The 27,122-nt window shown below is 38.6% G+C and overlaps 2 protein-coding genes and 1 non-coding gene across 7 annotated transcripts; 1 reads left to right on the top strand and 2 right to left on the bottom strand.

Annotated features, from left to right (window-relative positions):
* Positions 1–2,798: 2,798 nt before the first annotated feature.
* LOC120627073 lies at positions 2,799–17,242 on the top strand. The gene is made up of 14 exons (XM_039894918.1): positions 2,799–2,810; positions 3,722–3,845; positions 4,441–4,587; positions 7,167–7,342; positions 8,107–8,301; positions 9,228–9,443; positions 10,719–10,899; positions 12,074–12,287; positions 12,734–12,878; positions 13,580–13,711; positions 14,828–14,976; positions 15,658–15,898; positions 16,630–16,776; positions 17,108–17,242. Exons 1-14 carry the CDS (start codon positions 2,799–2,801, stop codon positions 17,174–17,176), a joined length of 2,148 nt encoding a protein of 715 aa, XP_039750852.1. The 3' UTR covers positions 17,177–17,242.
* A 211-nt stretch (positions 17,243–17,453) lies between these two features.
* On the bottom strand, positions 17,454–26,045 carry LOC120627061 (RNA-binding protein squid). Of its 5 annotated transcripts, none has more exons than XM_039894900.1 (8): positions 25,814–26,045; positions 24,802–24,842; positions 24,028–24,302; positions 23,600–23,731; positions 23,206–23,473; positions 21,516–21,578; positions 18,413–18,552; positions 17,454–18,089 (listed from the first exon to the last, which is right to left on the bottom strand). In XM_039894900.1, the coding sequence occupies exons 1-7, from the start codon at positions 25,936–25,938 to the stop codon at positions 18,458–18,460; spliced, it is 999 nt and encodes a 332-aa protein (XP_039750834.1). In that variant the 5' UTR covers positions 25,939–26,045; the 3' UTR covers positions 17,454–18,089; positions 18,413–18,457. The 5 variants fall into 5 exon arrangements, with proteins under 5 accessions (XP_039750834.1, XP_039750835.1, XP_039750836.1 ...); XM_039894901.1 differs by having other exon boundaries at positions 18,418–18,552; XM_039894902.1 differs by having other exon boundaries at positions 18,413–18,534.
* On the bottom strand, positions 24,369–24,436 carry LOC120627171. The gene has a single exon (XR_005658895.1). It is a non-coding gene; the product is annotated as a small nucleolar RNA snR61/Z1/Z11 (small nucleolar RNA).
* Positions 26,046–27,122: the final 1,077 nt, after the last annotated feature.

Genomic DNA, 27,122 nt, shown 5'->3' with positions numbered 1-27,122 from the left:
CTCAAGAAGAGAGGTAGGTGGTAATATCAAGTTCACCTGCATGTTTGTAGGGACTTTGCCATCGGTTGCGGAGGCAGATTCTATTGAGAAGAATAACAGCAGTTGCTTTTGTCCAAATCAACATTTTAAAATCATTATCTTTGTTGTGAGAGATTAAAGCGGAGCGGTGTTCTTCCAAGCAATGTCACAAAGTGCGTTATAAAAAAATTCACCATATATAATAGTAACGGGTAAGACTTCCCTTTCCGATCCCCGCCACACACTTTTCGGAGTTATGTGCGTTTTTAATTTAAGCAATAAAATATCACTTGCTTCAGCTGTGAAGGAAAAATCGTGATGAAAACTGTATATCTGCACTTGACCAGCGTGGTGGACTACTATCCTATACCTACCCTTCTCATTCTGTAAATGGGTTTTAGGTGATGAATAGTAATTTTATTATTTTTATTCGTGTTTTTACCTAAACTTGGAGGAATGATCAATTTTATAAATTTAAAATGCATATAAAAATTTAGCTATAAGACTGACTTTGCTATAAGACTGACTATGCTATAAGACTGATGTAAAAGGCATACTTAAACTTAATAGATAACCTTTATCCAGGTTTTTTTTAACCATTGGCTTTAATATGTTAAAGGTTTTACTGGCCTTTCATTTTTATTCCCTAGCTCTGAGATGATGATACACTGGTCCCTACAACCAGTGAAAAAAAACTTCGTTCGTTACCTAAAACTAAATGCGATTTTAGGCCATTATAATAATAATTAATAAAAGCAGTAGTTTTTGTTTTACGTTACCTTAATATAAAAAAATAAATAAATATACTACGATATCTAAAATTACGTAAAGTTATTTTTGGTACCAAATTTAATCAAGATCGGTTCAATGGTTGCGTCGCTTATTGGTAACAAATAATGCCAAAAACAAACAGATTCATCTTTGCGAATTGGTTAATGGTAAGCTATTCTAAGCTAAGCTTCTTTCACACCAGATTTGTGCTTTCGCGAACCTTCCAGTATTGTACACTATACATTGCTACCGTAAAACCGTAGTTTATTTCCACAATTCTCTTGTATCGCGACCTGTTCTGTAAACAAAAAAGAAAAACCTTAAAAGGTCCAACACGCCCATCACTTCAAAACGTATTCTATACATGGATGCTTTTTAATAAAATGTTAGCACTACTTATATATAATATACCAGGACCTGCTACGTTTATCACACCCAAAACACCCTTAATACTATGAATACGCGTACATTGCTAAACTACAGATGTAGCATACTTCTTAAACATAGCGAGGTTTGTACAACAAAATGCTGACTTATTCACAGAAAACCTCGAAACCACCCACGCATTTACTTTTATCTCACCAAAACCGTTGCTACGTTAAAACTATTGTAGTAACACTTTTCTTTTAAAGCATTTACAGTAATACTTTCCGTAAAGCCATCGGAACGCTTATTCAATATTATAATTTAACACATAAATACATTTACACATTCTTAATAATTAATTTAATTTAGTTGTGCTTCCTTTTACGTACTCTTCGCTAGGGGAAGATTGCATTCAAGGACTGGCTTATTTTAAAATAATATATAAAATTTAAAAAAAAAACCCATACTTTCGATATAGTTTACATTATTCTACTAGTCAATCCCTTTTATTTGATAGCCATATTAAGGGAGTTATGAAAAAGAAATCCCATTTTGTTGTGGCAGCCATTTTGGATTTAAAATTTATCGTAGTGCACAGTGTTCTACTAGTCAAGCCCAATTGATACCCATATTGAAGGTAGTTGTCAAAAATATGCTATCCGCCATCTTGGACCAATTTTCATCAAACATAGCTAAGAATACTCCAGCCAGACTAGTTAACCTTTCAAACAAAAAAAAATCAAAAGACAGACACACATAGACACGTCAAACTTATAAAACCCCGTCGTTTTCGCGTCGGTTAAAAAATATGCCAGATCGTTACCGATTCGCGTCCCTATTGACAAATCTATCTAGAGGGCGAGTAAAAGCTGCGCCGTAAGCTGGGACGGAAATAGCGCGAGGGTTCTTCATGAAAAGGTCGAAAGGTCTCATATCTTGAGCGTGTACTTATAATAAAAAGTATCTGTGTTTCTCGGTTTCAGCCGCTTTAACTATGGACCGTACCTACATACAGTGATCAGTAACTTAAATTAAATAAATAAATAAATATACTACGACAATACCCATATCGCCATCTAGCCCCAAAGTAAGCGTAGCTTGTGGTCTTGCGTGTTTTTAAAAATGTCTGCAGGCTGGCGTGATATCGTGCAGTCTAACTGAAAGCAGCACTTGTGGCTTGCCGATACAATAATCCCTGTTGGCTACAACTTTTTTATTTTAGCAAGGGTCCCCCCTTGAACAATCGCAGAAATGCCATTTTTATAACTTTTTGCGAATCGGTCTACCAGGAGTGCAGAAATGGGAAGAGATTGCGCTGTTAGAAGAACGCCTCATTCTTTAACTGATGTGGAATATACGAATTATTTACCTTTTACAATCAAGCATTAAAAAAAAAAAACAGGCATTTCATGTCCTTAGGTGCAAATACTAGTCCAATGAGGACGTACCTACTAATAATTTTAATACTGGCCATCAAAATAAGCAACGCAACTTTGTCAACTTCAAATAAAATAACACAAACTCCCAGAAAACAATAAGATAAAAATCAACACGGAGAATGAAAAATTTGTAATAAGTATCTAAATTTTGGCAAACTTCGGCAGAGGAAATTTAACCAAGTTGTTTCACAAAAGGATTTCAAAATGCATGATACGGTAACTCCATTACAATGTTTATGCTTTTACCGACCCCTAAAGTACACCTTCCTATTGTCTGTTATCATAGAATCTTAATTATATCCATCGAGTCGTTTTCCAGTAAAAGTCAAAGTAAAATCGTCCTTATCACACATTCTAATTCCTATGTATACCTCTGATTAAATATTCTACATTTCACAAAAGCTCAGCTAAAAGCGCTGACTGACTAAAAATGTTGACGATTTAAAACTGAAACAAAGTTTAATTCAGTCAATACTCTAAAAGTAGTCTTCAGCGAACGCGGAAATCACGTACTCAGGTCTCTATCACGCGGTGTGCAGTTGATATTTTCATCTGCTTGCAGTCGGGATTAGGACTGCTTATAATCGTGACCTGCTTCAGTAGAGCGGCGCAGACGCATGCTTACAATCGTAGAATATATAGTGCGCAGTTTCAGGTATATAATATTTGTCTTTGGTTCATAAGCGTCCGTTGACGTGTAGTTTAGGACGTGTAGACAACAGCCTCTCTGTGTGCACAACATTAGCATAGGTTTTCCTGAAAAATACGCTTTTAACCAACAAATAAGTATTTTAAAGGAACTCAGGAACGCTACAGCTGTATTTTGAATTGATATTACGACGTAGAGAATAATTTCTATGCACACGAGGGGCGACATCGCGTGCAGTTGAACTTATCGGCTTTGTGCAGTTCGTCTAGTAATATCGACTGGAAGCTTACTGTCCCTCTAAGGGAGCTCTGAGAATACAGATTTTTGATACCTTGCAATGAAGCAGCGTAAAAAACCTTTGAAAGAAACCGGTCAATCCGGTTCCCGGACAATCTACCCGACACTGCTAAATTCGTTCCTATCTAGTTTTGTAACTCTTTAAAGATTGGTTTTATATAATTCCCTCTTATGAATTCAGATAGTGCGTCTGGCGGACGTCTGGAAGACTTGCAATAAGATCCGCGCTGCCGCGTTCCGAGTGGGTCTTAATCTATGGGACTGGTATCGACCGTTGGATCCTGAGGGGAACTCCCTTATTTCTGGTAAAGTGCTTTTTCCTTAAACACTTTCCAATTTGACAACGATGTCATCAAATTTATTAATGCGCCTAGTTTATTTGGAATACAAGTTAACGGTGCAGATGTTGATGTAATCATGAACTTTGACTCAGATAGTTATATGACATAAAGTGCCTAGTTTATTTGTTTACCAAGGAGGCTTGGCGGAAGTTAGTTGATGAATTTTCAAAAATCCTTACTAATATTAAAATGCGAAAGTGTGTGTAACAAAGGCTTATCACTTGTAGTGAAATCTTCCAGGCTTCGAAGTGAAGGAAGTGTTCGTTTGTCGTTCATTACGTCATAACTTAGCAACCAATCAACTTGATTTTTTGCAAATAGCAAGTTGAAAGGACGCAAAGTAACATAGGCTATCCCAAGAAAACAAAAGGTTCCCACGGGATTCGTAAAAACCGTAATAGACGCAGACGAAAAACCCGGTTAAAAGTACTTTAGGTATAAATTAAGCAGGGGTCTGACCCAAAACCTGAGCCTGTATGACATACATGGCCAGTGGTCTTGAAGACGAAAAGGCTGAGCTACTTCTGATCTATTTTCACGTCTCGCTTTTTTCATCCAGAGTCCAAGTTCGTGTCAGTACTAGCGGGTCCACTACGCTCGGTCCTCGGCCTGTCAGACGCTGAAGTCGCTCAGGTTGCTGATTACTTCCGCGCGCAGGACGGCCGCGTACTCTACCACCAGCTATGCCAGATCATACATGGCGAAGGTAACATAAGTCCCAGTCATCATCATCATCAATAGCCTGCTTGACTAAAGGCCTTTCCTTGGGAGGGTTTGACGGTTTATCTTTTTTTTTTGGAACGAAGTTCCTTACGGCAGGCTTGGAGGGGATAGGGGTTTTGCTGCGCGACCGAACTGAAAAAAATGTGATAGTAAAACCGTAAGAAAAAATCCGTGGAAAAAAGTGCGTGGAAAAGTGCGTTTTTTTATATTAATAGCGGGCAAACAAGCAAGTGGGTCACCTGATGATAAGTGATCACCGCCGCCCATAAACATCTGCAGCACCATAGGAGCCACCGATACGTTGCCGGCTTTTAAGGCATTTGTTTATCCGCCCCTTGAATAACCCTAGATTGTATTTTTGAGGAAATACATCAGATGGGAGATTGTTACATATTTAAATAATCACCATCTATTAAAACAACCGCATCTAAATCAGTTGCGTTGTTTAAAGATTTAAGAATATATACGGACAGACTGACAGCCGGAAGAGACTATGTAGTGATATAGATAGTGATATAAAAAAATCACCAAATTATGTTCTTGATCGGAAAACTAGTGGCAGAGCTTTTTGTCACATTGCTGTGTTCTGGTTTGAAAGGCGTCGTTGCGCGTGTAATAATAGGGGCACGTGCTTAAAATCAATGTCTCAGTTTGATGGATATAGGACGGCACTTTTATAAGTGGAAGTGTCGATCCGATAATAAATATAATAAATAGTCAGTCAGCTATTACTGTACAAATAAAAAATATATTGATAGTATGAGCTGAGTTATTACATACTAGAAATGCTGTAACAACTGTTTACACGAGTCCACATGGAAAATATTAGAAAACATGAGCAAACAAGGAAAATAATAGAACGCAAAGTTCGAAAAATCTTGTAAAAAATTCAATATATATATCTAGAGCAATAACGACTTCCGAAACCAAATAGCGTGACTGTTTGAAGGTAAAATGTATGAAATCATTAATTTGGGGAAAGCATTTTCCCTTATAGTTCTCTAAAAATTTTATTAATACAGGATATGCGCAAACGAGGCAAAAATATTATTAAGCTGAAATCCAATTTCAATTTCCTAAATATCGATAGCGTCAGGCTTAGTCACCATTTTGTCAAAATTGTTGAAATATTTTGCATAAATCCACGAGAAGCTAATTCTTTTATACTTCGACTAGCAGATGCCAGCAACTGCGTGGAATTTCTGATATCCTGTATAACCTTTCCCATGGTGCCTATTCCGATCGCTAGAGCAACCTACACGCAAACTGTGTGTTTTTTTAATTTTAATTAATAATATAATTATTTAGATTTGTATTTATCTTTCACATGTTTATCGTGATATATTTTGTGATTTTACAATTCTTTTAATTATAATCTGTTTCCATAAAATTATTTGCATTTACTATTAATTTAGTTAAATTTTATGGTCTATTTATGAAAAATTTTAGTAACCCTTTTGTACAGACATACTGGTATATAAATGATAATTTATTTGTTTATTTAAAAAAGCTGATACAATGTCAAAGTATAATATCTAGTCAGTATTCAACTTGGAAAAATAAATACTTTAATATCCTATTCCTTTAGCATTGCTGGCATAGGCAGGAGATAAAAATGTTATCCCCAGATTATATCCACTGACAATGGATAACATTTATTTGTCCACCTGCCGAAGTACTGCAGCAGGGGAAAGAAGTTTAACACAATACTCGTGTTTTATTTTGCTATTATTTACACATTAGAGGATAAAACCTGAATGGTACTTACATTTGAAACTTTTTCCTTTCCCCTTAGAAAAATGTCTCCGATGCTAGCCGTGTTGGGGTGGTATGATAAATAAAAACTGTGTAGGTCCTACGAGTGTACTGCTTCATTTTAAGCCGTAATATAAAGATTTGTGCCTGGTGGATCAACGTAACAATCCATTAGCGGCCCAGGGCACGGGTCTCCTCCAACAATGATGAAGGGTTTAGGCCGTAGTCCACCACGCTTGCCCAGTGCGGATTGGTGGACTTCACACGCCTTTGAGATTTTTATGGAGAACTCTCAGGCATGCAGATTTCCTCACGATGTTTTCCTTCACCGTCGAAGCATGCGATATTTTAATTACTTATAACGCACATAACTTAGAAGTTAGAGGTGCTTGCTGGGATTTGAACTTGGCCCCCAGAATTAAAGCCGAAGTTCTAACCACTGAGCTATCACCGCTTCAATTCTCCGTCCTTCATTATCTCCGATTGGTTTCATTCCGAATTGCACCCGTTTGGCGTAGAATATTTCTAAACTTTAAAATAATTTTGTATTATTTTCAAATTAAAAGACCAAATACCATGGAAATTTGAAAGAAATAATAGACTTACTTTCAAACTTTATCACGATATTCAACGCCCTTTAATTAAAAAAAAAACCTTATAAAAAAAGTACACCTCTAGGCTCTAATAATATGATCTCAAATTTTCGTTCAGCCCTGCACGGTGGAGAAAAGTATAGTTCTAGTCGGAGGTCATATTTTAATGACATTCTGTGCAAGGCTTACCAGTTACGTTATCATGCTAATACAGATGCAGGAGGCCGCGATAAGACTTCAGCAGACTGTATCCTGGAAGCATGCCCGCCAACTCCAGAACCCGAATGTCACAAGTTGGACCAGTGGCAAATGCGTCGACTCTGCTGCCTGCTTGCCACCATTGCACAGCGCGACCTACCGCTGAAGCCTTACTTCCAGGATTATGAACTTGTAAGTCCCTCTCATGCTTGAGGGGATCGTCTCTACAAAGAAAGCCGGTTGGTAACCGAGTCGGTCTTATTTGGCCATAGGTAATGTTGTTGTATTCTTGATACCTTGCGTGGTCGACTTCGACTCATGAAGACCTGGTATGGAATCGGAGCGGGAAAATTGATAAGTCGAGTGAGCGCAAAGGCAAGTACATTTGAGCTGGGTGGGGGATCTATGCTCTGATACCATATCTCTAGAGAGGCAACCTGTGCCAAAATTTGTTTATTTTTTATTGCTTTATGTATATATATAGCCAGTGGCGTGCACTCCATACATGCACAAAAGCACTGCATACCCTGAAATTTTTGTATCACTCATAAATGCGAAGGATTTTGCATTTTATGGCACCTTCCTTCTTTACGCATACCTTGGTCAAAATACTGTAAGGAGGTAGATAGGCATATGAACATGAACTTGACGGGGCCGTCAAGGCAATATTGTTGCAATATTGTCGAAATTATTTTTAAATTAAGTATTCAGAAATTATTTTAAAACAGGTTTATTAACTAACAATATTTTGTGCACGTCAGGAAAGAAATAGAAAACTGTTATATGTTGATTAACAATTTTTAATCAATTTAATAAAATAAACGAAAATGAAATGACAGCGTGCTTTTGTTATAATTAACCTGTGTCAGAGAGTTTAGAGTCGAGACCTTGGACCAGTTATAATTATCTAATGGTCATATATTTTACGCTTTAAAAAGCTGGTTTTATACATGTAGGTTGCTAAAAATGATGGGCGTATTACCTTCGCCCACTTCGCCCGCATCCTGGACTACATCGGTGTGATAGTTACCCCCGAGGACTTCAATCTACTGGTGCGCCGGTTCATCAAGGACTCCTACACTCTTGACTATGTGGAGTTCATCAAACAAGTCCAGGCTGTTAAGAACGAGGGCATCCTGGGACTTGGACCGGTTAGTTACTTCAATTACTTCATGGTTTTGGCAACTGTTCGTTTTGTTTCACCTTGACCCTTAACCATTAAACTGCAAGGCATCTAAGGTTACTCAGTTTATATCCTATCGACACGTAAAAAGCGCTTTACTTCCTCGCAAAGTTCTTTATGGCTAAGATGCTCGAAAAGAGGTAATTATGTCTACTAGTTTCTCGTATTATCTCATATAAGTTGGAGGAGTCAATTGGTGGACATAATTATCGAGGAAAACGGAAAGACGGCACATTCCTAAGATGTGCTTTACATTTGTTTGCGTGCTAGTGACCCAGACACCAGAGGATAAATAAGAATACCGAAGTGTTTATCCAGCATAACCTCTGCGACTCTTTATGTGTGGTGTATATCCATGAAGACTTACTCACGAGAAAAAAATATGTATATCGATCTGCGGCTGTTTTTTCAGAGTTATGTGCGTTTTTATTTTAAGCAATTTAACCTCTTCACCGTTAAAGCAAGTGATATGTGATATAACTTGCTTTAACGGTGAAGAAAATGTCGTGAGCAAACCTGAAAGCCTTAGAGATCTCTATAATTAAATATCACTGCTTTAACGTTAAGGAAAACATCGTGAGGAAACCTGAAAGCCTTAGAGTTCTCCATAATTTTCTCACTTAGCCAGCGGGGTAGACAACAGGCTAAACCCTTCTCATTCTATGAGGAGACCCGTGCCCTGTACTCGGTGGGTAACGATTCTATGTTGATGATGATGATGACGGACAAGGTCTCCACGTAAATCCCCTTTCTGTTTTGAGTACTTTTGTGTTGCATACGTCTAAGTCACAAATGTACATAAAACAAAACAAAAGCAAAACACAACGTATACAAATTTATCGTTGCATTGCGATCAACCAACGACGTAAAATATGATATATGCTTTCTGTACAGGCTTTCAACCACCCCAAAGCAGTCATCGACACGACTCTTCCCAAGCTGGTCCGACCGGAAATAGATGCTGGGATACCTGCAGCGAAGTTAGGCCCCTCAGACGTTTTCCACCCTGCGCTGGAACCGCCAAAACCGACGCGCAACCTGCTTGATCTGATGATGCGCGTCCAGGAATTTGTGCTGCAACGCCGGATTAGAGTCTCGGAATTCTTCAGAGTGAGTTACAACTTACTTGGTTAAAGAACCTAGAAGTACCTATATATTTTCTAAGAGTCATAATTAAATATATTTGCCTATATAAACCCCATGTTTAGGCACAGAAATCCACTTACAGTAGTAGCCTATAAAGTAAAGAACAAGCACGTAAAGCTTCAATGAGAAACTTGAACTTCAAACTATGCAAAAAAAATAAAGGAGAAGTTACCTTTACCGCAAGTTACAGCCCAAGTAAGGGCGCAAGGCCTCAAGGCCCCCGGACAGATTTCGACCTTTCAATACCTAAGTATCTACCTCGACTGAATCTTGGCATTATGATAAGTTTTAAAGACCTATACCGCAGGAGCAATCTTCGGCGTGAATATAACAGGTATAAACAAAGGTTGTAGCCCATTTATACAGCACCACTTCCGAATAGCAGAATAAGCATTCAAATATAAGCTTAAGCTCTAACTATGAATAAGTACAGTTTAGATATGACAGCATAAAATCACTTTAAAAATGATTAGTCCATAAGCGAAATTAGTATGTAATGTTTACCTTTAATTGGTTTTGCAAACCCTGTGTAATGTATATATTATAACAAATATTTTTTTTAATATAAAATCGCTGTTAGACACAATAAATAAAACAAAACTATTGAAAACAGCGCGTAAGCGAGCTGACAGCAATCTTAAAGCCAGTTTAAAGCGATAAATCCACGCGCTGGAGTTGTGGACCTATGAATAGGTTTCGATTAGGCGTAAATACACGCCTAGCGACAAAGAAAAATACGTTTCGATTTGGCTTTGGACAGCAAGCTGTTTGTTTCTTCTTCTTTCTTGGTGCCACGCGGGAACAGCTTGCGGATAGTGCTTTTTTAGATGGAACCGTGCACAAAGTACTGACGCTCGCACGGATGATGTGCGAAAGCAGTGTTGTACAAGTAAGCTTAAAGCTTAAAGTACGGTTATTTGATTGTCAAGAGTGTTTAAAAACAACTAAATCTTTTTATTTACTAGCTGCGTCCCGCGGTGTAACCCGCGGTGAATAATTCTTTTGGTTAATATTATTATTAGGACGTGCAGTAAGGACGATAATAGTTATAAAAATAATAGTGTTCCCAGGACCAAAAGTTGTCTATGTCGACAGCCTATGACTACGCCACTGTACTTTCAACTAGCTATGCAAAAAATTCAGTTGTTTGGTTACTTGTATAGGGCGTTAAAGGAGCACAAACAAACAAACATATTTACGCATTTATTTTATTAGTATTGATTTACGAGTACTTTAAAGGACTACGACCCTCTCAACTGTGGTCGCATAGCCCCTCAGCAGTTCCGTCGAGCGCTGGACGCTATAGGACTTGGCAGCATCATGACTAACAGCGAGGCCCTGTGCATCTTGCGCCACTACGTGGACCCGAACGATCCAGAGCGTGTCTGCTGGCGGACCTTTGAGGACGATTGTGATCAAGGTTACTAATACTGATACTAATATAGGCATCTATAAGCTGCTTAAGAATCTTACGACGTGGTTTTTTCGGATTTCGTCCATTAAAGTAACCTTTATTTATTACGTTTCCATAGGTACCTTAATTTATCATAATCCCTACTAATCCCTATCCCTACTATCCCTACTTAATATTATAAATGTGAATGTGAGTTTGTTTGTTACGCTTTCACGCGAAAACTACTTAACCGATCTTCATGAAACTTTTTATACATATTCTTGGAGGTATTAGAAATAATAAAGTATACTTCATCATGAAAAAAAAATTACGTAAGATAAAAAAAATATTCGTGAAAAAATCTCATATATGACTTTAGGTGTAGACTGCCTCCCAAAATTACGCGAGGGAAGCCGCAGGGCATATCTAGTATATAATAAAATATAAATAAATATACTACGACAATACACACATCGCCATCTAGCCCCAAAGCAAGCGTAGCTTGTGTTATGGGTACTGAGATGACTGATGTATATTTTTATGAATACTTAGGTATAATATACATATAAACACCCAGACACTGAAAAACATTCATGTTCATAACACAAACATTTTCTAGTTGTGGGAATGGAACCCACGGCCTTGGACTCAGAAAGCAGGGTCGCTGCAAACTGCGCCAATCGGCCGTCCAGACCATAATACTAGTTGACCGCGTTCTTCGCAAGCGTTTATTAACGTTTTTTTTTCAAATCTCTTGGGAATCATTTGTTTTCCTGGAATAAAAAGTAGCCTATGTTAATTTTCGTCTTTTCAACTAACTCTATGCCAATAATTTAGTTGATTGCTTAGTTAGGATGTAAAGGTAGGACAAACTTAATAACATTTACTCTTTACTAGACACATTTACACAAAACTTTTGCTTTTATAATAATAGTACGGATTAAACTTACGTACTGAGATACATAACATAATATTATGGCTAAACGTCATCTCTTCGGCCTGCTCGCTTGAACAGTGATGTAAAACACCGAGACGGTTTCCTACCGGAGAGTTTACTATAAAATTCTCAAAGGCGTCTTAAGTCTAACAGCACTTGGCCAGCGTGGACTATGGCCCTTCTCATTCTGAGAGGTGACCCGTGCCCAGTAGTGGGCCGGTAGTGAGTATGATAATGATAATGAATTCTGTCCCTTGGAAACAGTATTTGCAATAAAGGAGCTGGAGAAACATCCAAACGTGCTGGCCGGAGCCGCTGCGGAGGCAGTCGCCGAGCTGCCCCCTCGGGGGTCCGCGGCAGACCGCGGGGGACAACCGGAGTATGAAGTGGATCTGGCTCAAACTGCGCTACTACGGGTGCGAGCTGCATGCAAGGAGCGTTCCATCGATTTGAGGCCTTCCTTTGGGGAGCATGATGAGTAGGTGCTCATTTTTAAAGGAGGAGGTCATCATAACATATGTCTTTTCATTGAATATAGATACAGACATAACTCCCGTAATTTGTAGACCGATTTGCAAAATTTTCATTTTTGTTTGAAAAATTGTTTTTACAAAAAAGAACCGTCTTTGTTACGACTAAGCAAGCAAAAGCGATAAAGCAAGAAATAAATATTTTCTACAACATATTTAAGTCCGTGCCAAGAAAAATGTGCCTATCTCTGAGGTATAACGTACCAAACAAAAAATAATTACCAAAGTCGGTAAATGTATAAAAAAACGCACATAATCGGCCTCACTCTTCCATACAAAAGACAATAAAAAAAAAGAATTTCATGGACGTCGCTTCAGCTATCCGCTATCCTATTACTTCATTTTCTCGACTCACATGCATGCCCTAAATACACTAGTTTTTCGTGCTGTATAGACATAACAACGGGCACGTATCACGTGCTCAAGTGCGGCGCGTACTGGCGAGGCTTGGAGTACTGCCGGCGCCGGCGCAACTCCGCGCGCTTGAACAGCGCTACCTTGACGACTGTGGCTTCAGCTATGTAGCACTGCTTGAGGAGGTATATTTTTTTTTTTTGCTGTAGCGTAAAATACTCCAGAAAAACAGAAAAAGGAAGAAATGTTTTATTTTAAGCAAATATCGACGACGAAACAGCGTCGTAAGTTACCCTAGGGGCAAGGCCGGGCAATGCCCCGGGATATATCAGCCTCAATGAACGATAATACCCTACTTCAATAAAAAAGTTTAGACTTAACTTTTAGGCCCCCGAGTAAAATACCTCAAAAGGTTCAAACTAACATCACAAAAATTTGAACTATTTTTGTTTCAAATAACTCATCAAATCATCATCTTTAGCAGGTTCATTTTCCATAGCTACTAGCTAAAAACCACTGGCTTGCTAACCTGCGTTTTGAAGGTTCCAAATTTTACCACTGCCTTTTTGGTCTAGTTATCTAGGTTAGAATACTCGACTTCAGATCCCAAGTTCCTAAGTTTGATTACCAGATGGTAAAATAAAATGTTACACACATTTTTCTTACTGACTTCACTGACCCAGATTTTTCTGACAAAGAAGTAGGTCAGTTCGGCGTTAGGATATCGCGTTATCCACCCCGTGCCGCGGAGTGTGTTATCCAAGCTGACGGTTGCAGTTATTGTCACGAAGGTATGGTAAAACCTCTACATCCATTAATCCTATTAGAATGGGGGCACGTGGAACATTAAAGGCTGAGTATTATGATGATAGTAATTTCGCTTCAGTTGGAAGAGAGGCCAGTAGAGAGCGCCACCATCGCGGGCCCGTCGGTGGCCATGCGCAAACCGCAGGTCCGCACTGCTTTTGACCTGCGCGAGACGGACATTGTTCAAATCCTCGCCAAGATCAAGGGCAAGGTAACGAAATTTTGATAACTGTTGTGTGACGTGGTTTCGACAGCGCAGATCACACCGTAACACGTAGCGGTTATATTTGTAGGCTAATTGGGTAGGACTTCGATTTTAGTGTCTGGGGCCCGAGTTCGAAGCCCATGACACACCTCTAACTTTTGTAAGTTATGTGCGTAGTAAGCTATTGAAATATCTCAAGCTTTAACGGTTAAGGAAAACATCGTGAGGAAACCTAAATGCCTGCGAGTTCTTCATAATATTCTCAAACACTTGTGGAGTCCGCACTGGGACCTATGCTTTGTAGTGGACCGCTAATGGTTTGATAAGTTGATGATGCAGTCACTCGAATCCTATGGTTGAACCAAGTAGGCTTACTCGTTATAGAGTTGGCAGGTGAAAATTTTGCCGTGAATACATGCTCTGTTCCGGGAGCACGATAGTAATAATTGGTGACCTAAGCACATGGCCCACTTGACATTAAGCAAAACCATTTCCTATAGACAGCAATACTTCGTTAGGAATGCTAGTACCTGCAACGTGCCGTTCAGTGTTCAATAACCTAACGTGTAGTTATCTACACGTTAGGTTATACTACACTACTACACATAAGTCTCGATGTGCCTGTTATTACACCGGCAAAGTTCCACGATCCGTTCTAGTTATACGGACCGCGGACCGTTTTAGCTATATTTTTTGTCGTTAATCGGGTCTTACATATAACCACTCACTTTAAGTACCTGCCAACTCAACCAGCCTATTCTGTAGCCTTAGTAGGATATTCGATCGTTTGCAATTAGGAGTCGTTCTCGAGTATTAAACACTGTGTCGTTAAAGAGAAATGGACCTAATGACACCCGCTTTAGAGACGCAAATCCTGTACTTCTGATTTTTGTTTTACAAACGTTAAACAGCGAGCCCGTGGTAAAGACCTGTAGGAATATTTAAGCTTTAACACAATGCAGGTAAGATCCGTATTGCTCCGATGTTCAAGTGATCTATACTCGAAAACGACTCCTCGATTGAGAGCGAGCAAATCTTGTAAGGCTACTGAATCCATGCTCTAATTGAAAAGAGGTCTGCGCGCTGTAGTGTTGCATCAATAAGCTGGATTATGTTTATCAGATGGTGCGCGATGGCCTGCGTCCACGAGATTTTATTTCCCAATTCGACAAACAACGGGAGCTGGTGGTGCCGCGGCCAGATTTCTACCGTGGGCTGGCTACCGCTGGCTTGGCTCTTACACCGCTTGAGATGGACACGCTGATGGAGGTGTATGTGTGGTTCAATGTACCTATGAATAGCATTTTCGAATTTCTCAAATCGTAGAACTAAGATGTTGTTTACTAAAACACCGTAGCTTTAAGCTTAGTAATTCCGAATTTGTTACCACTCTGGACTTCTTTTTAGATCTTTAGTATTGTAATGATATATTGTTTATTTACGTACCTAGAAGGTAACTGGATCCTGGTGAGGTTTAACATAATCCGATTGAAATTAACTGCTGGTGGTTCTTTTGTTGTTTATCAGATTAATTTTCGCGATCATTACCGCTTTAGGCCAGCTAAATAAACTTTTTTAGATTAGGTCTCAAGCATCAATAGCGGACTTGTTCATTGTTCATAGCCCGGTGGCGAAGTCGATTTATTAATACAGGGCTCTATACGACATCTAGTTGACGCTGTCTACAACTATACAATACGTTGTGTTTAGTGCGCTGCTCTTTAGTTGCTTTTAATAATTCAGCAATGCAATACACAACCAACTGTATTTAAATTTAACGGGCCGCTTATAAAAACCTATCTATCCGCTTATAAAAACCTATATAATTTTATTGAGAAGCACACAAATTACCCGATAAAGGATTTTTGATTGTTGGTTCATCGGTTATATTCCTCTATACATTATGAAAAATGAAAGACCTTTTTTTAATTAACCAAAAAATTTCATATAAGGTTCTGTGCCCCCGGTCGTCGGCGCTACATAGAGTACGAGAGATTCTGCGCAACCGTGGACGAAGCTCTTACCCAGAGCGGATTAGAACGAGCCCCTTTGCTAGAACCAGTGCCGCATATTCCCACGGTGGACTCTCCGCTCAACTACCTCAACTTCGAGGAGCGGAACGTAGTCGCAGGCGCTCTTGCTAAGCTGGCTAAGTTTCCAGATCAGTTGTCAAATATACTCGAGGTTTTCAAGGTGACAACTTATTATTTTTCGCGATTTTTTTTTTTCGAAGAAATCCAAGAACACTAGGTACAATAATATCATCTTCTACTTCTGAGAACCCATACTTCAGAGTGCAAGGCAACTTAAAGCTAATGTGAACACCTCGTGTCTTATCATTGTGGCACAATGGTCAATGAAAAATTATTTATGTAGAACGCCACCTATCGACGACTACTCGTAAAATTGAGGATTGGACCTTTTGAACCTTTGTAAGCCACAAAAATAGCTCGAACTCGTATAGGTAACATAACATATTTTAGCTCTCTACTACTACTACTACTACTACTACTACTACTACTACTACTAAGTACCTACTTAATATCTTATGATTATTAGAGAAACCAGAGTAATATTTTTTTAATTAAGCATCATCATTATCATAATATTATTATAGACCACCCAGTACAGGGGTACGGGTCTCCTCCACATTGGGAACGAGTCTACCACGCTGTGACCAGTGCGGATTGGTAGACTCCACACACCCCTTTGAGAGCATTATAAATTTGCAGGCATGACGGTTTCCTCGCAATTTTTTCCTTCACCGTTGAAGAAAATTATATTCAAACGCACATAACTTAGGAAAGTTAAGAGGTGCGTGCCGAGATTCGAACTCGGTCCCCCGAAAGGAAATCGAAGTCCTACCCACTGGACCACTGGGCTATCACTGCTTTCCTAATTAGGTACCTACCTATATCACACAGGACTCTGACAAGCAGCGTTGTGGCACGATACCACGCGTTTCAGTGGAGCGCGCTTTGTGCCAGCGCGGTTTGCTCTCGCTTTTATCAGCTCGCGAAAGAGATCTCATCTACAAATGCTTCGGTTACAGGAGAGGTTGTGGAGAAGAGGTCAGTATGTTAATATACAGTTAGTCACCTCGCAAATGACAGCGTGTAAATAAGAGACAGCTTAACTATTCATACCTACATTGACTATAAAGCCAGGTATGTAGATATTCAGAGTATTTTCGAATTTCACGTAGGTACCTACCTAGATGTTTCCAAGGATCAATGTTACTGCGACTACCAATCAATTGTTTACGCCAAACAAACTTAGGTTGGCGTAAACTGATGGCGTGAACGGATTTGTATCAGGAACACGTAGGTACATTTTGGCTAGATATAGGTAGTAGGTACCTACCTAGTTTACATTAATTTACCAACGAAATTTTAATCTCAGGTAAACTACAGAGGTCTGTGCAATGCTCTTGACGTCCTGCATGCAACTTCAAGCGTGCAGCCATGCTGAGCTGATGCTAATTTCCTGATAACCATGTGTTATGTTCACATTTCAATAAAACTATTTTCAAATTTACCTTTGCCGTATATTTATGTAGGTCTTATTTTTTACCCACACATCGAATAATACAGTACGCGCGCTACGTTGAAGACTTGCTGCGCAATGTTTACAAACTGATGATGATGATTGATGGAAAATTGTATCACCTGGATGACTGAAGAAAAATTGTATACCTATATCTCCAATTGTTAGCCATAATTGAGTTTAAATCAACTAAGACAAAGACAAAAAGTCAACATTTTATTTACATATTTGTTTATTTCGACATACATAACTCGTATATCTCAAGAAGTTTGTTCATGTCCGAGTACTTAATCTAATTTCATCCCTACTCAGTGGAAGAAACAACTAGTTTGTAAAAAATACATGATTCTGATTTCCTTGTTTGATTACCAAAATTAAAAATTACAAATCTACAACATTTTCTGCAATGAGATCCAGAATAATCAACGCAGAGTGGAGGGCGACACGCACACTGACATCGCACACACGCAAACACACAGGGGCTCCTCGAACGCCGACGGGGACACGGACACGGCTATTTACTCTTAACTTTAAGCTCTGTATAATTATTTCTCTAACAATCACTTTGAGAGGTAAGATTTCGATACTAAGAATGTCAAAATTGAATCTAATCAGCAATAATACTCAAGTTAATCTAAATCCATACTATATTATTTTAATTTAATGCACGGCCGCTCCGGCGGCCCAGTCACATGACGTACTATTTTATTTTTATCCTTAAAAATTTTCTTAAAAAGATTTCTTAAATTAATTATGTGGAATGGAATGACGCGTCCCCGGCGCGGCGCTCGCGAAGCGCTGCGCGGGCGCGGGGGACGCGCATGACCGATCACTTAACCTGCAACAGAGAAAATATTTTTAATTAACAATGCTCAGACTATTGTGTAAAAAAAATTAAAAACTCAAAAATAATGGTTAATTTGATAAACATCGTTGTCTTAGTCCGAAAAAGTGGATGGCATGGAAAAAAGTATTGACATAGCCCTAATATCTCTATTGTATTCCATGTAGGTAATTGCTAACTGGTGTACTATAATGCTGATCGCACATTCTAGACAAGCCGCTCGCATCGCATATTTTTTAATACAGCCCGCCTTCTGATGCGTTTTTCGATGCGTTCAGCTCGGCTGTCATATGCACTCAGCATTAGATGTACATTACCTTACTATTGGACTGAGATGACTTTCGGCAGGTACTGTTTTGTAATTAATAGGGCTGGTGCCTTTGATTGGCGCGACCACCGCCGCCGCCCCCGCCGCGCTGCTTACCACCTTGGTAGCCAGCTGCAACATCATCAGAGACTGTTGAAACATAACACACAAAATTAAACACACAGCCCTATTGCTTAACTTGGATATAATTATAGTTCATCGTACACAACCGCGAGGCGCACGCAAAGCATTTTTCAGCATTTGGGAATTATACCATCAGATATTTGACTTAAGTAGATAAATCCGATACGTGTGGACATTGCGGCAGTATACGATCAACGTAAGTGCAAAATAAGTAGTAATCCTTCCCATTGGCAGACTCAAAGTTTAATATATTTACATAACTACAGTAAAACTGACACTTATATGTTCAGTTACAGAACGGTACATTCCGCCAATCAGAACAATTACGATGTCGGTTTTTATAACCATCACAAGTTTCGCAATAAGGCTACAGTTAAAGAAAAAAGAAAAACCGGTTATACAGTGTTAGTCATGCGAGTAATAAACGTTAAAGTAACGGTACGCTCGCACGTAACGGGAAAACCGCGAGATATTGAACTCTGTTCACTCATTTCCCATTTTTTTTTTTATGTACACATACATATATAAATTGAATATTATAAATATCTTATTTTTCTTATGTATTATGCAGTTTTAATTGGATTGTACACAAATCTCCAAATAAACTACAAAAGGTAAGTAAGGTACTGCTTTAAGACCTACAATTGAATTTACTAGCAATTTGTTTATAACCTTATCGTACATATCCTTCATTCCAGAAAAAACGATGCTCAAGTTCTAAGTTAATTAAGCTATTAAAGAGTTTTGTAATTCTGTGTAATTAGTGTGTCTGTATAGGACTTATTTCAGAGCCTAGCCTATTTAGTGCAAGCATATCTTTACAAAATGAACGAAAAAAAATAATAACAAAAAAGTTGTTTCAGGCTATGTGGTTACTTGCAAATAAATGAAAATATAAATAGAATGAAATGCTATTTAAGTCTGTAATAATAATGATCAATTATTTTTAAATTTTGAAACTAAGGAAGCCACATTGCATCACCAAATGAGAGGTTACACCCACATACAGGTAAAAATAACCAATATTAAATAATTTGGTCAGAAAATTATCCCTAGTGATTTCTGTAGAACGTAAACTGCAGCAACATGAAAAAAATTCATAGAATATCCAGATATTCTATGGAATTTTTCGAAAAAATCCATGGATGATCAGTAAAAATGCGTCAGAAATGGTGATCCCAGAGTGTTACGTCATGGTGTCGAATAAGCCATCTTTAAGCAGCTCTCGTTTACACGTATATGAATTGTAACTTTGGGAGATCTATATAGAAATACAATTCCGATATCCTCAATGTAACTGCTAAAAAATTTAACACACTAGGTCAAACACGCTACAGCTGTTCATAAGAAATCTATCAATCACAAATTTTCTTACAACCCGCATGCATCAGCTATTATAATTTTTTTTGCAGTGTTTTAATCCACCCTAACTAAATGTTTGTATTTTTTGTGGCTTGGCTCCATAAGGTTAACAGTAGCTAACACGCGCGTCACGAATTATTTTGCGTAGTTGGCGCAGAAAATTACAAGAGCTTAATTTCGGATTCAGTAAATCGTAAATTTTCTGGTAGTAGAGTGAAATTATTCAAATAACGGCGTTAATGACTAAACCGGTTTGAATTTCTTTTTTCGGAGTTTCCCGCTACATGTCCACATAAGACAACATTATGCCAGTAGCTTTACGAGCGGCATATCTACATTTTTAAGACTATGTTGAATAAGGCCGCCGCAGCACGGCAGGTCGGGTTGCACGCCATAAATTTTACGGGTGAATGATATAACTGAAGATGCTATTATTGACCAAATAAAATGACATTAGTAGAGTGTAACCTCGCATATAAGTACACATCAAAGAATAATGATGAAGCCTAATTAGGCTACGAAATGGAATCACGCGTTTATACATATAAAATGTATTTTTTTAGTCTAAAATTGAATCCTAGCTAATTAATTATCGAGCGACAAATACATGCAATAGTTAATTGCAACACTACAAGTCTATACAAACAGGTGATTACAGACAGTTCCATTTACCATACCAAACGTTTTGGTTACTCATTTAAATAACATTTTTGGTCGAAAACACGTGACATTCAGAAATGCAAAAGAAAATGGGCAGCGGGCCAAAACGTTTGTGAAGACAATGTTTGCGAATACAATGAAAAATATCGCACTCTCAGCGAGCATTTCTCGCATCAGCCTGTACTTCAAACCTTACAGACCTGCTGTTATCTTTAGTTGCTTTCGAATTAAAACTATCGTGATTGTTATTCATCGCGGCAATTAAACCGAACTAACGCAAGCCCACAAGTGTATTTACCGAAATTGATGGCCTTTACCCTAGACTTCATGGAGTGAAAGTTATCTATTTAAATATGTCTATTGTAACACCCTCATACGCGAAATAACGCTGGCTGGCAACGCTGTTAGGGCCGCATTTCACCGAAGGCGGAAATGGGAGGAGATAGGCATTGCGGCCGAAGAAGTAAGCAGACTAAAGCGAGGCAACGCTACCTCGCTTTAGTCTCTATCAGTTGAGATAACAAAAATATAGCGTCGATAATCTTAGCTGCGCGTCACCTGCCTGCGCCGCGCACTGCTCACACCACCGCTGAGTAGAGCCCATTGAAATAAATATTTTTCCTGGTTAGGCTGGTCTAATGCGTACGTAAAGTTAAATTGTCAGGGATAAAACACGAAGCTGGGTTGGTCTTGAACCTAAATAGAAATCTTTCCTAAAGCGGAGACAGAAATTTGGAAACATGAATACTTAAATCGCAGAATGTAAAACCGTCCGGATTCTAAGTTGTATTATATTTTGTCATAATACTGCGTCTGTTCAGTTTTAGATTACAAGCAAGATCAACATAAGATAAAATATTAGCGAGGCTATCGACAGATTCTCGGCTGAGAGTGCAACCTGAGTCATACATGGGGTGGGGTGGGGTGGGGGGTGAGGACGGCAGTACCTTTCCCGCGTGGAGCCGCGCGTGCGCCGTAACCGCCCTCGTACCCTCCGTACCCGCCGTAGTCTGCCCGCAACAAAAGCCATTAGTCTTCAGCCATTACGAGCTTCTTCGCCGCAGCCAAACCATAATGATCCCTACCTAACTGTTATAATACTGCACCCAAATCGACGCCACGCTTACTTACGATCATCGAAATTTTGGCCAGAACGAAGACTGGTGGTTGTGGGTATGGTCACAGTTTATGTAAATTTCCCTTAGCCGTCCAACTTGATTTATTGCGTCGTGTGACGTCATCACATTGTAAGTTATAAAACGTGTCTCAGGCATTCCCGAAATCTACTATTTGGAGATCAATCAAGTTCCAATGAATTTTTCATATAAACGACGAGGATGTTCCCGAAATTAATGAATTCACCGTTAGATCTAATTTCTATGAAACTTCCATTTGGAGAATTTCCATAGTTACAAAAATACCTATCCTCAATTATTTTACATTCTTTTTTATGCATTCTTTAGTTTTTTTAAAATATCAAGCACAATATTACGATAAATGTTAACCCACTAACTAATAGAAATGTATATTAAAAATTTAAGTGTTATCATAATTAGTCAATTTGAAGGTAGTGGATAATAATCGTTATCTTTTAATAATAAATGTAATTTTTACTTTGGTACTGAATGATAATATAAATAAATAACTACTGATATTTACTTTTATAGATAATAATATAGAAATATACTAAAATATAGATATTTTGTATCTACTGGCAGCCAAGTGCAGTCCCATCATTATATAAAGACCCATAAGTCATGCGATGTTAGTTGCTGGTGGTAGATTGGGTGGGGCAGGGGGAGTGAGTGGGATAGGCGAGGAATATATGGAAACACATTGATTTTTTTGGTAACAGTGCTTTATTCAAAAGCTTCATCATATCTTTATCACTTTCACAATGTCTCTCCATATATTACCCCATTTACCCAAATGTAGCATGTAGCGAGAGCGTTAATAGGTAAAATAAAAAAATACCAAAACAAATAAAACTCGAGCGACATTGCTACATATGTCAAAAGTGGTATTACAAATAAACACTTATAAAACATAAGGCGGTAACATATATGTACAAACATAGTACCTAGTGAAACAATGATAAAGAGTGATCGATAGCTGCGTGGGCACTCTCTACTCCGCTATGGATACAAACGGGTAGCTCAGTGATGCAAATTAGTGGAAATTAACTAAGTTATGCAAATAAAAGTATGAACTCCAGAAGGACAATACACTAATTAATGATCTCAGGTCAGGCCGATTACACAAAGAGAATTTATTCAATGATCATCAGAAACTGTCGCCCCGACAACATTCACTACACATTATCTCGATAGAATATTAATGTAAATACGCAGTTATAATAGAAAAATAAATATTTTCTACGCACTAAGACATACATCTAAGGTTCACGCGACGTCGATATCTCCCTATCGATCGATGCCCACGGCGAGGAGTATCACAGGACGGAGGGCTCCCCTGACGCTAACCTAGTGCGGCGGGCGCGCGACGTCGACAGAGCGCCGCCTCGCGCCCGCCGCCTTACTTCTACGTTTACATTCTAGATCAGGTAACATCAGTCGAGGTAATGTGTCGGTGAGCAGCCAGCGATGCTAGCTTACTAGTGCTGCTTGCCGCGTTTACCGTAATTGGGGTAGCCGGAGTAATCGTATCCGCCGTATCCCCCGTAGCCGTCAAATCCGTATCCGCCGTAGCCGTAGCCGTCGTACCCGCCGCCGTATCCTCCCTGACCGTAGCCGTAGCCACCGTAGCCCTGGTTGCCCCACGTGCCCTGCCCGCCATAACCCCCGCGGCCCCCGCGACCTCCGCGCGCACCCCGCCCCCCGCGGCCCCCTCGGGTACCCATACCCCCGGGGCCGTCCGGCTTGGGCGTCGCCCTCTTTACATCAACCTGAAGGACAAATTATAACAAATTAGAACAAGTTAAACAACTTAATCACATGCACTACAAAAGTTTTCAAACATCTACTTTAATGCTGCTTTAACAAAATTTTATTTAGAATTCACCAATACCAACCTCCTTGCCACCGATTGTCTGCTTGGGTGTCTTCAGCAGTTCATTGACAACCTGTTCAGACTCAAATGTGATGAAACAGAAGCCTTTCCTTTGATTCTTGGTTTTGTCAAACGGCATCTCAATGTCTATGACCTGTATAGATAAAACAAAATATCAGTTAAGTAGTTTTGATAAATTTATTTCAAAAAGATTTAAATTTGACCTCAGTGGCCCGGATATATCTTCACTAGCAGTCAAGATGTTATATATCTCACCGTAACCGGAATTTTCATCATATTAATATGTCTGTATTCTGAAACTTATTGCAGTATTGCAATTTTTCTTATTAACTGGATTCTTTAAAGTACTGGTGGTAAGTTAATACAGACAATGTTGAAATTTAGACATCTGATATAGAACTTTTTTTATTATTATTAAAAAATACTTACTGTTCCAAAATTACTGAAGAAATTCTTGATTTCATCATCTGAGATTTCACTGCTGAGCCCACCCACAAATATTTTTCCATGTCTGGCTTTAGCTTTTTTTGGGTCTACTTTTTTGTTGTTGATGGTGTGGTCCCCAGCTGCCATGACCTTATCTATGGAATCTGGAGCCTTGAAAACGATGAAGGCAAAGCCACGCGACCTGCCGGTGTTCGGATCTGTCTTGACATTGATACTTTCGATTTCACCATATGCACTGAAGTGATCACGTAATTCCTCTGCAACAAAAATTAACTTGTCAGGTGGAATTTTAGTGCTATTTACAAATTTGAATTGTAATGTGTACATCAGAAGATTGGTATAGTATCTTCACAAGAACTCAGAAGCAGAACTGAAATATTCATCATTAAACTTAAACATAGTAGTTTAAAGGTAGTGAAAGAGGGACTTAATTAATTTGTCATAAATTAAGGTTCTGACTAACTACAATATATTGATATGTGCATTCACACACAGTACACCACTTGTGGAATTTTTTGCACCCTAAATTAGCACAAGTTCAATGCTAAGAGGTGAATGAACTCAAAACAAGGTCAATGAACTTATCTTTTTGCAATAATAATATATAATAAACAAAATATATAATAAACAAAAATGTATTTAGAGTTAGATTTTAAAGGATTTTACACTTGTTACAGTAACTACAAAAATTCATTGAAATCTTGACTAAACTTTTCAGCTATATATATAAAGGTTAATTATAATAAGTGCACTCACTGTCTGTGGTTTCCCAGCTCAGGCCCCCAACAAAAAGTTTTCTGTAAGCATACATCCAAATAATCAATATATGAATACAATAACATAGGAATGCCTCTATGTATAAAGGAACTGACTTAAATTACAATTCAATTTAACATTAACACTATGCAGTACTTGTTTACAGTACTTTACAGCTACTTTTTTTGTTAAAAACAAACTCCAAGCACTGCAGCAAAACAAATTCAGAATACCTGTAAGTTACAAAAATCAAACTGCAAATTTAATATCAAGACAACGAGAAATGATAACAAGAATGTTACAGTGATCGCAAGATTTGAAATAGGCAATAGTGGAGGCCCAAATTTAAGTGGCCCAGACAATCAAGTCAGTTTGGTCGTTTACTTAGTGTGAGCCTTGCGGATATATACCATGACGTGCTCCAGCGGCGGCGGCGGCGGCGCAGGCTCACACCTGCAGAGAGACAGGGCGTTAGTGAACTGACCCGAGGTGGCCGGGTTGCGCCGGCCGATGATGCTCTACCACCGATTTAAAATCTTGCAAGTAGCCCACGCGGTCCGCGTCCGACCGTTACCGTAACATTCAATCAAAAACCACTAATGCGATGCGAAACATGATGCAAAAATCAATAACGGGACCGCGCCGGCGGGAAAGAGTGACGCGCGGGGGACGCCATTTTGCGTCGGGCGGCAACGAAATGAATTTACTAAGTTCGTAAACCTGCACTTAATCTGAAATGAAAACTACGACATCGAGGACTTAATTTAATGCGCGAAGAAACCACTGCAAGGATAAAAACATTGAATTTTGAAAAAACCTTGAGGATCGAAATAGATTGAAATGCCGATAAAGAAAATATGCCGGACCGACGCCGCCATTGCGGCGAGAGTATCATTACTGTAAAAATAAATTTAGAACGCAAATAGCTAATTTATAGTTAAATACTTAATGGATTTACTTTATTACTTTCGTAAACAAGTATTTTAGTGATAATCAGAACAATTAACTTTACCTGTCGTCATCGCGTCCCGGGGCGTCCGCACTATTATGTTCCTGTCCATCACCACCACCGTTCTCCCCATTTCCATTTACTTGATTATCGGTAACATCTTGTGCAAAATTATCGTTATTGGCCATTATTACTAAATATAGACTTAAGTGTAACAATAAACTATAACCTAAGGTCTGAACACGACCTTCAACGCCGAATGCCAAATGCAGAAGAATGAAAAAGGGCGTATGATGAGTCGGCGCGTAATGCTTCGTTATGTTGGCTAAACACCAAAGAGACGCCACTTTTTTTTACACATTGACGCTGTCAACCAATGGGAAGTCCGCACTATCCATGAGGTCAATGGCACGCACCGGTATCAGCAAGGATAAAACATTCAGGATTCATGAGAGCAAAAGAGAAAGGTAGATATAGCGAGAAAATCAATAACTTGGCCAACACTAAGAAAATAATACCGCCAAGCCTATACAATGAACTTTGTCGTTCAGAAACTAAAATTGTAGTTGATTTACTTAATTAATATTAAATTTACTAAAATTAAAGTACAACTTTTGTCTTTATAACTGTATTTTGATTTAATTTGTAAACCTCTGGAGTTTTAATATTGTGTTAAGTTTTAACAGCGAAAATTCTACAAACTTAATAGGTATTAGGTTCACCTTGTCTATGCCTAATTTTGGTATTGCCATATTTTATTTACACGTATCTTGGTTTTAATTAAAACAATACAAAAAGAAGATGATAGATACAGCAATTAATATATGTAGTAGACATCATTATAAATATACTGATCTTTTCATTTTCATCATATATAGAAGGATGATTTGAAACGGGCGAGTACAGTACGGTCAAAAGTCGCCGAAAAATATTCATCTCGTAACCTTTAAAACATTAAGAACTCAACCATAAAAGTAACACTGCCGGTGGCCTATTAATTCGCCTAGTAGTATAACGCCAGCTGGCCTATTAATTCGTCTAGTAGTATAACGCCAGTTGATGGAGCCCGGTCTTTACATGTGTCGGTGCTTGTATTCTTTTGTCGCTAAACTAAACTAATAGTAGTTCTGTCCTTTTAGACAGGGAAACTTTTGAAAAGTAGTGTTTCTTTCAAATATGGTTTAAATTAGCATACAACAGAATTTGCACCACTGCTTAATATGTTTTTAAATGATGATGATGATCTTATACATTTATTATTTAAGAAGGGAAATGCAATATTGTGTGCAAGAAACTTATTTATAGGCTGTCGTCTCATTTGTAATTTAAAATATTTTTTCGGCCACGAACTATTTTTGTTCGTAAATTGCAA

This window comes from Pararge aegeria, chromosome 10 (assembly GCF_905163445.1).
Source record: "Pararge aegeria chromosome 10, ilParAegt1.1, whole genome shotgun sequence".
Classification (NCBI taxonomy): Eukaryota; Metazoa; Arthropoda; class Insecta; order Lepidoptera; family Nymphalidae; genus Pararge; species Pararge aegeria.
Note: the sequence above shows the minus strand (reverse complement) of the source record. Positions and strands in the feature narration are given on the sequence as shown.